Source organism: Meles meles, chromosome 2 (genome assembly GCF_922984935.1).
Source record: "Meles meles chromosome 2, mMelMel3.1 paternal haplotype, whole genome shotgun sequence".
Classification (NCBI taxonomy): Eukaryota; Metazoa; Chordata; class Mammalia; order Carnivora; family Mustelidae; genus Meles; species Meles meles.
Genome location: NC_060067.1, coordinates 9,174,099 through 9,188,115, shown reverse-complemented (window position 1 = coordinate 9,188,115; position 14,017 = coordinate 9,174,099). Strand labels below are relative to the sequence as shown.

Sequence of the window (14,017 nt, the reverse complement as noted above, 5' to 3'; positions counted from 1 at the left end):
ATAAATACTTGCTGAATAAATGTTAAAAATGAAAAAATCATAACCAGTAGTAGGTAGATGTATTAGTGTAATTCACATTAAAATTTAGAAGTAAAAAGAATATGTATCATCTCAACAAGAACACATAATAAACACAATATTGATTACCATGAAAATACTTAAGTCAAGAAGGAAACTTTTGTTCTATACAGATAATATGCACCATCAGAAATCTAAACCACATGTAAAATGTAAAAGTTTAAAAATTAGGAGGCCATCAGGAAAGAAGCTCAAATCAGAGCTAGTAGTCAACAGATTTGGAAGCCTAACCAATGCAATATGACCAGAAAAAAACAAACCAAATAATCCCCTAGAAACATAATAATGAAAAAAGGAAACAACAAATGCTATCATTTGCAGAATGCATAATCATCCTTCTGGAAATCTCAAGAGAATCCAATGCAAACCAAGTAAATGGTAAGATCGACAAACAAAAATCAATAGATTTCCTATGTATTAGCAATAACCAATTGAAAACAACATGTAAACTGGAAGAAAAGATGTAATTCACAGTAACAATGAAATTTACAAATACCTAGGAATAAACCTAACAAGAAAAGTCTAAGACCTACATGAAAAAAACCATAAAACTTTACTAAAGGACATAAAAGAACACCTGAAGAAATGGAGAGGCATACCATGTTCCTGGATGGGAAGAGTCAATAGTGTAAAGATGTCAATTCTCCCCAAATTAATCTGTAAATTCAATGCACTTCCAATCAAAATCCCAAAGGGATTTTTAATGGAACTTGACATGTTGATTCTAAAGTTCATCTGGAAGAGAAAATACATAGAAATTGCCAAAATTTTTTTGAAAAAGACAATGGGGAGGGGTACCCTACCAGATGTTAAATATAAAATGAAAATAATAGAGTATTAGATCCAGAAAACACATATTTTGGACTTTTAAAATGATAGAGGTAGTATTTCAAGTCAGTGGGGGAAAAAAGACATTGTTCAATAAATTATTTTGGGAGAATGGTTAGGAAACTGGAAAAAGCAGGTCCTTACCACAGGGGGGGAAATGTGTGTGTGTGTGTGTGTGTGTGTGTGTGTGTGTGTACACACACACACACACACACACACATATACATATACACACACACACACGTGTGTGTCTATGTGTGTATATGTGTGTATAAACATATATATACATTTATATATGTATATATATATATAAAATTCCAGATGAATTAAAATCTACTAGAAACATATATAAAACTAAAGAAGTCATAGGAAAAAAATATGAGACTAAACTAATATAAGAAGGCTTTTCTGGAAAGACACAAAACCTAGAAACTAGGAAAGAAAAGAGTGAAAGATTTTGACAATATAAAAATGAAAAATCCAAAGATTCTATAAAGATGAGTGACAGATTAAGAAAAAATATTATAAAATATGAGGTATATATTATAAACAGAATAATAAAGAAATCCTAAAATCTCAGTAAGAAAAAGACAAACCCCACAATGGGTAAAATTGTATGAGTAGGCAATTTATGGGAGAAATAATAAATGACCAGTAAATACACTAAATTTCATTGGGATTCGGGTAAATAGAAATTAAAATGAAGCATTTTTCATCTATTGAAAGATAATGTCTAATGTTTTGGAGGATAATTTGACAGGATGTATAATCAGTGTTTAAAAATGCAATTTTCCTTTTAAGAATTTAGTTTATAGAAACACGTGTACATGTAAGCAAAAAAAAATATGTACAACGATGTCACAATATTGACTGTAACAGAAAATAACTATAAGTAATACATATGCCCATCAATAGTTATAATAGTTATAATGGTTATATAAATTACACTATGAAATGTAACTATTTATATATATATTTATATTTTATATTTATATTTATATATTTATATATATAACTATTTATGTATAAATAGTTATAATGGTTAAATAAATTACACTATGAAACAGTAAATACCTATCTGCAGAATAAAGCAGATCTAGATAAAACATTCTATACCACAACTATCTAATGCACTTTTCATCTTTTTAGCCTTCACTAATTACCTTCATGAAACTTATCAATAGTAACATTTTCCCCGAATTGTTTATTATCTTCTTATTTGAGTATCAGTTGCTTGGGCAAGGACCATATTTTCTTCCTTGCTAGCCTTAAATATTAAGTACTTAAAAATATTTACTGAGTAAGTGAATATGATATTGATCTAGAAAGATACCCAAATTATATGACGAGAAAAATACAAGCCCAGAAAAGCAAACATGGTATGTATTCTTTAAAGATGATTTTAAAACTAAAATGTATGCATTGCACAAGGATACAAACAAAAAAATTTCCAGATGTCGAAACCCAAGTTGTTAACAGTGCTAACTGAAGAGTGAAGTGAATTTTACCTTTTTACTTGCCTGTACCCTACTATATTGCTTACCTTAAGAGAAAAAAGACCACACAGTTTCTTACTGTGTGATTTTAGCAAATAATTAAGGGAAAAAAAAAGACCCTTCAGAGCTTTAAAGAAAATATCAGGAATAATCTATTTCCATGTTTCTTTTTTTCTTTTTCTTTTTTAGATTTTATTTACTTATTTGACAGAGACACAGTGAGAGAGGGAACACAAGCAGGGGAGTGGGAGAGCCTGATGTGGGGCTTAATCCCAGGACCCTGGGATCATGCCCTGAGCTGAAGGTAGATGCTTAATGACTGAGCCTCCCCAGCGCCCCCATTTCCATATTTCTAACAAAAATTCCAAAGAGCTTAAAAAAAAAAAAATTTCTAAAAGAGCTATCACAACAATTTGTATTATTTTTAGATACACAGAGTTAACTTGTTGGTATATGTAATTCAGTTTTTAGTATGCATATGCTACCTAATTATTTTTAAATGAATGAAAAAAGTCCTGGCAAAATAAAGTCATAGTAAGTTTCAGTTAAAGTAACTGCCTGTTTTTCAAGAGAAGCAAGATCAAAAAAATACTATATTCTCTTCCTCCAATCTTTTTCCTTCTGTATAAAATTAAGCTTTTTTGGAAAGTCAGGCTTATTGAAGTATAATTTTGAAACAAAATCACCTTTTTAGTTGGACAAATCTATGAATTTTGAAAATTCATAGTTTTGTCATCACCACCACAATCAAGATAATTATTTCTTATCGCTGAAAAATTTCTCATCTCTTTGTAGGCAATTCCCTACCACTACCCTCTGCTACTAGCAACCATGACGTTTTCTGTTACTTTCAGATTTTTTTTTTCCAAAATGAAATGGAATCATCCAGACCTCCGACTGCAACTTTCACAAATGCATAATGCCTTTAAGATTCACTGATGCTATAGTCTGCTTCGGTAGTTCATTCCTTTTTATTACTAGACAGTACTTCATCATATGGATGTACTGCAATTTGTTGAGCTAATCAGTTAATGAATATTTGAGTACAAAACTTTACGTGAGCATGTTCTAATTTCCCTTGGGTAAATACATGAGAAGGATATGCCGTATGACAACTGTATATTTAAATTTATAAGAAACTGACAGACTTTTCCAAATTACAGTAGCATTTTGCTTTCCTACCTGCAGTGTATGTTCTGATTCCTTTGCCTTCTCACTAGTATTCAGTATCAGCAGTTTTTTTCCTTTCTTTTATTCCTCCTCTCTATTCTAATAGGATAGAATCACATTGTGATTTTACTCTGCAATTCTTTAATGGCTGAGGGTATTGAGCATCTTTCCCTCTGCTTATTCGACATCAGTGTTTTCTTCAATAAAGGATCTGTTAAGAACATTTTCCGCATTTTCTCTTCAGTTGTTGTTCCCTCATTATTGAGCTGTGAAAATTCTTAACATATTCTGAACATAAATCCTTTATCAGAGATACAGTCTACAAATATTTCCTGCAAGCTGATGCCTTCTCTCTTCAGTATATTCTGAAAAATAAAACTTTTTAAATTTGATGTAATCCAAACTGTAATTTTTTCTTTCACGTTTGATTTTTTTGTGCCCTATCTAAAATAGTTTTGCCTAACCCAAGGTCACAGATTTCGATGTTCTCTTTCAGAAATTTTATTTTTCCAATTTTTATACCTAGGCTTATAATCCAATTCAAGTCAATTTTTCTATAAAGTAGAAAGTATAAAGATATGAGTTGAAGATCCTTCCCTAAGAAGACATTCGTATGTTTCAGCGCCATTCATTGAAAAGACAACATTTTTCTTTATTGAGAAAAGGTGTGTTGGCACCTTTGTCAAAAATCAGTTGATAACACACAGATCTTCTCCAGGTTCTATTCTGTTCTATTAATCAATGTGTCTATCCTTTCATCAATACACTGTCTTGGTTAAAACAACTTTATAAAGTCTTGAAATTCTTCAACTTTGTTCTTTTCAAAGTTGTTTTGACTATTCTAGGGTCTTTTTTTTTCTATATAGTTATCAGAAACAGCTGTCAACTTCTACCAAAACTAAAAACAAAACCTAAAAGGCCCTGATGGGATTTTGATTGAGATTATCTTGAATTCTACAGGCCATTCTGGGATAAGAGGGGTGGGATTTAATCTAAAAAGTACTGAGTCTTCAAAACGATGAATATACTGTATGTTTTCATTTATTTACATCATCTTCAATTTTCTCACGAACGTTTTGTAGTTTACAGCTTACAAATTATATACTTTGTTTATCCTTAAGTGTGGCATGTTGTTTTTATTTTAATTGATGTTTAAGATTTTCATTTTGAAATGTTCATTCTTAAAATATACAGAAATATGAGACCTTGCTAAACTCACGAATTAGTTCCATTATCTTTTTTGTAGGTTCCATCATATTTTGTACATACGATCATGTCATCTATGAATAAAAGACATTTTATTTGATTCTTTCCTATATTTGTGTTTTATTTTTTTAACTTACCTGCCTGGAAAATCCAGTATTATGTTGAGTAGGGAGGATGAGAATGGACATCTCTGTCTTGTTCTTAATCTTAGTGGAAAAGCATTCCATTTTCACCATTAAGTATGGTATCAGCTATAGGTTTTTCATAACTTCACTTTATCAGAACTAAGGAAGTTCTCTGAATATTCCTAGTTTACTGAGAAATTTTTTATTAGTGCATGTTAAATTTTATCAAATTCTTTTCTGTATCTATCGAGATTATAAAATAATTTTTCTTCTTGAGTTACACTGATTGGTTGGGAAATGCTATAAACTTTGCATATATACACCATCTGTTCATGTTGTATAATCTTGTTTACGTGTTGCTAGATTCTATTTGTTAATATTTTATTAGGATTTTCCGTCAAGGCTTATAAAATATATTCATCTATAATTTTCTTTTTTTTATAATGTCTTTGCTCATTAGGGTATCAGAATAATGTTAATTTCATAACATGAGTTGAGAAGAAATCCCTCATCATCTATTTTCTGGAAAAGTTAGTACAGAATTAGAATTATTTCTTCCTTTAAGGTTTCATATAATTCATGATGAAGCCATTTGGACATGGAGTTTTCTTTGATAAAGGGTTTTTAATTAGAAATATTTCTCTTAGATATATTATTATTCAGATTATTTATTGAGCAAAATTTGTATTCTGTGTTTTTAACAGAATTTGCCTGTTTCATCTCAGTTAATTTTGTTGCCAAAGTTAGATATAATAGTCCCTTATTAATCTTTCAATGTATAAGGGTGGGATTTGTGGTAACATCCCTTTTTTAACTGCTGATAAGAGTAACCTCCCCGTGTCTGTCTGTCTCTCTCTTTCTCCTTCCCCATCAGTTTGAGTAAAGCTTGCCATCAGAGACTATGGACTATGAGAAACAAACTGAGGGTTTTATAGGGGAGGAGATTTTGGGGAAAGGTAAGCCTGATGGTGGTTATTAAGGAGGGCACGTACTGCGCGGAGCACTGGATGTGGTATATAAACAATGAATCTTGGAACATGAAAAAACAAAATAAATTTTTTTTTTAAAAAAAGCGCTTTATCAGTTTTAATGATTCTTCCAAAGAACCAACTTTCAGTTTTATCTTCATTATTTTTACTTTCAATTTCACTGACATCTATTTTTATCTTTATTAATATCTTTATTCTGCCTGCTCTGATCTAGTAAGTTCTTTCTGCAGTTCCTTAATGCAGAACTTTAAATTGATTTGAAAACTTTTTAAAAAAAACAAGCATTTGATGTCATAATTTTCCCTCTAAGCACTGCTTTTGCTGCATACCACAAACTCAGATATACTTCATTCAGTTCAAAATATTTTTTAATTCCTCATGTGGCTTCTCCTTCGAACCATGTATTATTCTTAAAATGTGCTGTTTAATTTCCAAATATTTGGGGACTTTCCAGAGATCTATTTTTTATGTTAGTTTAATTCCCTTATGGTCAAAGAACTTTTTTTTTTTTTTTGAGCCCAACATGGGGCTTGAATTCAGACCCTGCGATCAAGACCTGAGCTGAGATCAAGAGTTGGACTGAGTCACCCAGGCACCCCTCAAAGAACATTTTTAACCAAAATAAAAATATTTTTAAAGTTCACAGAAATTTTAAATAAAGTTAATATAAAGATAATTGGCAAAAAGGCATACCGTACCAAAACCAAACAGTAAAAATGGTAAATTTTGTTATGTACATATTACCATATAAAAATCAGGAAAAAAACAATTATTGGATTCCAGATTCCAGATTTTACTGTTCAATAGACATTAAATTTAAGAAGTTAAAAAGTCAATTTAAAAAAAGGCAGCTGGTATCAATATTTCTTTTAAATTCAACAAAGAAAGAAAAAAAACATGAATGCTCCATTCCAAAAATCCTAAAATTTTGGAGGAAAGTATCTTAAAGATAACCTCCTCAAAATATGAATCAATTCTCACAGTTATATCTTGAACACTTATACCTTTTTCTAACTTTGAAGTTCTACATTTTATTAACATCTAGCCTAATTCTATAATTTTGTTATTATTCTCTATTAAATATGTTCTTAACTGCATTCTAGGGACCTAAACCTTTCCTCTTTCATTCAGTCTATATGTTCTCCTATGGATCATTTTTTCCTGTCTGGCTCACAATTAAATGTGCCCATCATCTCAAGTATTTACTTTTTTCTTTCTTTCTTTGGTTTTTTTGTTTTTCCAAGTATTTTCTGAACAGGCCCTTCTGGAGATTCTCTTCCTTGGCCAAGTCATTCAAATACTGGTAATGTTCCCTCCATTCCACCTTCAGCTTTTTATTTAACCTATACACCAGGGTAACATCATCTATAAACACAAGTTTTAACTATGACTTGTTCTCCTGATAATTTTGAAATATTTTTCTCTACGAAATAGACATCTCTGCTCAGCTTCAGTTCTGTGTTATCTAAACTGCTGATATTTCTTTCCGGATGTGCTACCGATACCACTATTAAGCCCATCTTAAAATATTATCCTTCTTTTTCTTTTCCTCATCTTCAGGAAAATAGAACTCTTCTTCTTCCAGGATTTGTTCACAGAGGAAAGTATAGAGCCTTGCCTTTACTGTCTTGATCTTCTCATTGCTTCCACTGATCAAAGATAATACTCTACAGAGGGCAGCAAAGCAGGAAATTTCTAATAGATTATCATTACCCAAATAAACAATTAAGCCCTATCTTAAATTTCATATATATGTAATTTATATATAGAGAGAAAATATCTAAATCTTAATCAAGTCCAAATAATAAAAGTCAGATTTCTAAGTATTCCAACACTCTTTAAAATATAAATAACATCTTATCATTCTTTTGTTTAAAACTGTCCATGGCTCCCATTTCACTTAAATCAGTGCTAAAGTCTTTACAAAGTCTCAAGATAGCAAAGATTATTGTTTCAGTCACTTATGTAACCCAAACTCCAAGAACAGGATAGGTACTCAAAATATTTGCTAAATGAGTAACTTCAAGGTTGGGTAAAATCCAACAAAAAAGAATATTCTTGACACACCAAATAGTAGTAAGCACGAGTAATATTAGAATACTAGTAGACCTGCTCACTAGTAGTGAGTATGTAAGTACAATACTTGACAAATTTCAGTAATTACCAAAACAGATAACTGCTGTCTATTATAACAAATACTTTTCTCTACCTGCTTATTTTATCTGAGTCTAAGGAGAATATATAAAACTCACATGCCAACCTTTTTTAAGCAAAGAGAAGTAACAAGATTAAAAATGTATTCCTGGTTTTCAATCTAAACATCAGGTATCATTATAAAACATCAGGTATCATTATAAAGAAATCTTTTAAAGGCCACTTTTTGCGGGGGTGGGGCAAGGAGAAAAGGGGAGAGAGAGAGAGAGAGAGAGAGAGAATCTTAAACAGACTCCACCTCCATTGAGGACCCTGACGTGGGGCTTGATCTCATAACCCTGAGATCATAACCTGAGCCATAATCAAGAGTTGGATACTTAAACAACTAAATCACCCAGGAGTCCCTAAATGCCACTTTTTAAAAAACTATCGGTAAATGATTTCACTATGGAGGTCAAAAACAGACAACTACACAGAAAACCCCAGTGTCCTAAAGGTACAGGTGTCTGTGGCTTGAGATATGATCATCATATATAGCTGTGACAGTATGTTATATTACATATCTTAAATTGAAGGGAAGATGTGCTTTGGAAAACTGTGTTAATGACCCAAAACACTGATTTAGTATTAAAGACATTAATATCAAATGTATATATGAAGAATCAGAATAAAAGTATTTTATAAAATGTTAGAATGGACAAGAAGCAGTATTTCTCAAAATTACTTTATAAATAGTAGATATTTAACTAGTTCCTCTATATCCTAATGTTTATATTTAAGTAGCTATTTTACTAGATTCTCTGCTTATCTAGCACCTGACCTCAAGAACCATTTCTAAGGACTGAAATATATTAAGAGTCTTCCATAACTAAGTTTGTGGGGGGGTTTTGGCATAGCCAGATAAAACACTCACAACATTATTCAAATGGCCTCTGGAAATCATACTGTTCCTTGCAAGCTATCATTAAGTAACTCTTATTTTGGGATAATTTTACAAGCATAAATAAAATCACAATCATGAAAATACATGCTCAAGGGAATTCATCATAACTTGCCCTGTCTTGGTTTCCCCACTGAAATCTTTTTAATTCACTGATTCTGTTGTCTGCACACAGACAAGAAGCAGTAGGCACATGGTTTGAGTCATAGTATTTCCACAAAAGACCTGTTTTCATCCTAGGGATAGGATTATTTTGCAGCTAATTTAAACAAATATGAAATTTAAATATCTTAAATAACAAAGATTAAAGAATATCATTCACATTATTAAAAGAATCTTCATGAGAAATTGAATGGACATTGTTTAGCTAATTAATTTAGACATGAGTCTCAATGGTAAGATCAGTAACTCCTGCTTGGTAGGGTTTATGTTTGGGTCTATGTCTATGTCATCTCTGTTTTCAGCACAGCACTTTATACAGGTCATATATAAATGCTGGTAAAAATTAACATAAAAAGCACATTTTATTTCCTGTACTTAAAATGTTTGAGAGAAATTAATATTCAATTTTCAGAAGGAAACCTAAAAACAATCTCTGACTCAAAACGTTCTGTTTGCTGCTTATTTAGAACTCAGGATGTATTGTGAGTAGCACCCTTTGAGCCCCCGACTCCCGACCAATTAGTCTAAATTAAGCAGCTCTGAAACACTTGTTAGATCTTGTGCTGCTAATACATCCCATCTCTAGCAAGATTTCTGATGGTAGAAGATGGAAAAGCAAATACTATGCAAACACCACTCAAGGCTTAGATTCCTATAGTCATATAGTGAATACGGTTTACATTATGTAATGTTTATAGCAATAGAGACAATTGTGTTATAATGCAACAAATGCTTCCTGACAAACCTCACATCCTGCAAATGGCACGTTAAAATAACATGGCTCAGGGAAAAACAGAACTGGGGACATTTCAAACGTATGCAACAGTCATCAAAACATTAAGAAAAATAACTACTAGAATAAAAATACTAGCTTACTAAAAAGACATATTAACTTTCCACGAATAAGAAAATACTACAGTAGGGGTGCCTGGGTGGCTCAGTTGATTAAACAACTGCCTGCAGCTCAGGGCATGATCCCAGGGTCCTGAGATCCAGCCCTGCGCTGGGCTCCCTGCTTGTCTCTCTCCCACTCCCCCTGGTTGTGTTCCCTCTCTCGCTGTCTCTGTCAAATAAATAAATAAAATCTTTTTTTTTTAAAGAAATTACTACAGTAAAAATGCCATAAGAGAATCCTGTAACAAGTATTTTCAAGAGAGAACTATCAGCCAAACTAAACCAAGGCAAAGAAATTCAGGTGAATGAGCATCTCGTTAAACATATTATTTACTGTTTGACTTGATGTATTCAACTGTGATTGCGTACTTGGCATTCAGCACCTGTTACCTAGTGATACAAAACCCCAAAATATTGGGAAAAACCTGTATGAACCAATGTAAATTCAGAGTTATACTGCCATCATTTCCCAAACTTTAGAGTATCCACATATATAAACTAAATCAAAACATTTTTGAAACATTAGGGAAAAAAGTATAAACTCACAGTATCCCAAATGAACTGAAACATACAGGTATTCCATATACCTACTAATTGTATATAGGCATTTGTTTTATAGAAACATTCAACAGAGAACAGTTTTACTAAAATATCACCAATTTTGATCTATTACCTAGTCATGATAACAAAATAATATGAATTATCATTTAATTAGCAGTAAAAATATACATCTATATACTAAAACCCTTAAATTACCCAAGCACATCATTTACTTTAGTTTCTCACAGTAAATGAGAAATCACACTTGGCACACTGCTAATGTACATCAAACAAATTAACTGAATAGCCATCAGTAATGTGTTTCATTTAATAAAGACTTAGATTATTTATGGATGTCATAATAGTTCATATATCAAATGATATATATCATATCATATCATAATAGTTCATTATCAAAATGTCAAGCTCTACTTGACATTCAAAAACTCAAGAATTCCTATGAACTGTGGCTAAGTTGTCTACATGGTATACTGACAAAGTAACTTTAAAATACATACATATGCTTAATTTCACCCCAAATCCATATTTTTATAAAAGAGAGAGAGAACTAGAATGCTGTCACATAATTCAATATTACAACCTCAAGAATAATTCTTTAGTATTAAGGTCTAATAGAATAAAAAAAGGTAATTTATTTTAGTCTACTGTAACTTCACTAAGAAGATTAAAACAAAATTATATAATTCCTTTTGTTGGACATCTGGCCCCACCATACATCCCCCAACAAGATCAAAGACTTCCAAAATAATACTAACACATGTTCTCCATAATAAATTAGATGAATCATGACAAAAATATGCTGTAAATTTTAGGAACTATGAAGATTAAACATCCTGGTTAAGGAAGGTGACGTAAAACTTTTAACACATAAGAAAATACACAAGAATTTGAATAGTTCATTATCAAAAAACTTAACATGTAATTCCTGTTCCCCAAGAGCAAATTCAAGAGCAACTGGGCTGTACACATTCTAAAAATTCCCAGTCTCTTCCCAACATACCTCATTCTAGTCTTGGCTCCATTTGCCTCAAATTATGCCTCAAGATTATTACAGAAGGCATTCCCATGCTTGGCCCAGGCCCTTCTCCATAGGCTGCTAAATAAATAATGTACTCTGGATGTATGGGGGTGGAAGGTGGGGGATGAGGGAGGTATAAAAGGAGACAAGGAAAGTAAAAGAAGAAAACACGAAAAGAAACCCTGAAAGACAAGGGCACCCAGTGGTTTAGTCAGTTAAGTATCCAATTCTTGATTTTGGCTCAGGTCCTGATGTTGGGGTCACGATACCAAGCCCTGCATTGGGCTCAGTGCGAGTCTGCTGGATATTCTCTCTCTCTCTTCCTCTCCCCTCCCCCCATTCCCTCTTTCTCTCTCTCTCTCAAAATAAATAAATAAATAATATCTTGAAAGAAAGAAAGAAACCAACCAACCAACCCACCCAGAAGGACATAGAAAAAGTCTGGAGAGCCTTCCCAGGCACCTCCTGACAAGAAGTCTTCTGGTTAACTGAAGAAAACAAATGTCTCAATTTCCCATTATCTTACACAAAATACCCTCACTACTCTGCCTCTTCTAACGTCCTTCAAAACATTAACTAGACCATAGCCCAGGAATTCACAATTACAAATCCCTCTGTCTGGAACTCACCAAGATTTTCAAATGGCCAGCTTCTTCTCAACATTCAGGTTTCTACCTAAATTTGTGGTATTTTCTGACCCTATGAACAGTATCTCCTCCTCTCTGTCACAGCCTACCCAATTATGGCTTCATTTTTTTTTTTTAAAGATTTTATTTATTTATTTGACAGAGAGAGATCACAGGTAGGCAGAGAGGCAGGCAGAGAGAGAGGAGGAAGCAGGCTCCCTGCTGAACAGAGAGCCCGATGCGGGGCTCGATCCCAGGACCCTGAGATCATGACCTGAGCCGAAAGCAGAGGCTTAACCCACTGAGCCACCCAGGCGCCCCTATGGCTTCATTTTTTAATAGTATTAATGACTATAAATTGTAATGACTACAAACTGTATTATTTTCTAGTCAAATTGTACACTGTCAGTCCTTCTAATAACAATGGAAATTCTATGAACGTAGGAACTTCATCTTTTTCACTGCTGTAGTCTAAGCCAAGAACAGTCAACAAATATTTCCTGAATGACTATTACATCACTGAAGATATTTAACTTTGACAACCCCTTTATTTGGAGACTTGGAAATACATCTCTAGGCCTCCTATATTTTTCATCTCCTTAAAACACTTTCTGACAACAGACTGTATCTATGAAGTGTATCTCTTACATTTAGAGGAGTACTATTGCAATAGAAATTTATATTGGTTTAGCATATATCCTTTTTGAAGCTACAAAAACATTAAATACCAAAAATATTCTCATGCTAACTGAAATTTACATGTATTTTCAATCCATCATAAATCTGAAAATCCAAAAAAAAAAAAAAAAAGAAACACAGAAGAGCTTTGTCTCTATTTGCATTGATTATGTAATAAAACAATGTGGATTATAAAATAAAATAGAGAAGGAACACTCTTCTCCGGATTATCTAAATACTGAAAAAATCTACCATGACAGACTATGGAATCTCCCCATCTGAGAATTTTTAGAAAGCACCAGCCAATTCAAAGGTCTATTTTCATCAAGCATTTAACAAAGAAGCCATTCTACTTCCTTGGTGTTATGGGCTAAACTGTCTGTGTTCCCTTAAAACTTCATAGATTGAAATCCTACCTCCCAATAATGGCATTAGGAGGTGGAGTCCTTGGGAAGTAATTAAAATTAGATGTCATGAGGGTAGACATGACTCTCATGAATGAGATCTGTGCCCTTGTAACAGTCATGAGACAACAGCTTCCTCTCTGTTCTCTACCACATGAGGGTACGAGAAGTCAGCAGTCTGCAACCTGGAAGGTCTTTACCAGATCCCAACACCATGCTGCCAACCCTGAGATCTCAGAAGTCCAGCCTCCAGAATTATGAGGTTGAAATTTCTGTTGTTTAATAAGGCTCCCAGTCTTTGTTCCTTTGTTTTAGCAGCCCAAATTAACTAAAACACTTGGAGAGTTTAGGAACACACTGCCTTAAATTCCCTTTATCCATAGTCTTAAAGCAGTGGTTCTCAACTTCAGCTGTACGCTAGAATAAACCAAAAAACAAACATACAGAAGTACTAATGTCTGCGTCATATCCTCAGATATTGTAACTTCATCATTCTGGGGTTTGGCTTGGGCATAAATACTTTTTAAGCAGCTGCAGTGACACTGATGCTAGAGCAAGTTTAAACTCCTGCTTAAAAGATAAGAATTAATAGCGACATCATGAAAGTTTTATTACATGAAGATAAAAATAACTTTTCTTAATTGAAAGGCATTTGAGCATTCTGCCTGGGATTAGCTTTGTTTATATT

The 14,017-nt window shown here is 32.7% G+C and overlaps 1 protein-coding gene across 6 annotated transcripts in view; it reads right to left on the bottom strand.

Moving 5' to 3' along the window:
- ANKRD17 (ankyrin repeat domain 17) overlaps positions 1 to 14,017 on the bottom strand; it is a 162,770-nt gene that overhangs the window by 97,726 nt on the left and 51,027 nt on the right. The window contains exon 1 of one of the 6 annotated variants that reach the window (XM_045989941.1): positions 678 to 696. The exons of the other annotated variants lie outside the window; for them this stretch is intronic. Coding sequence (XP_045845897.1) covers positions 678 to 680 — 3 coding nt within the window. The 5' untranslated portion in view covers positions 681 to 696. Of the gene's footprint in view, positions 1 to 677; positions 697 to 14,017 lie in introns of those variants that run through there. 6 annotated transcript variants of the gene reach the window in all.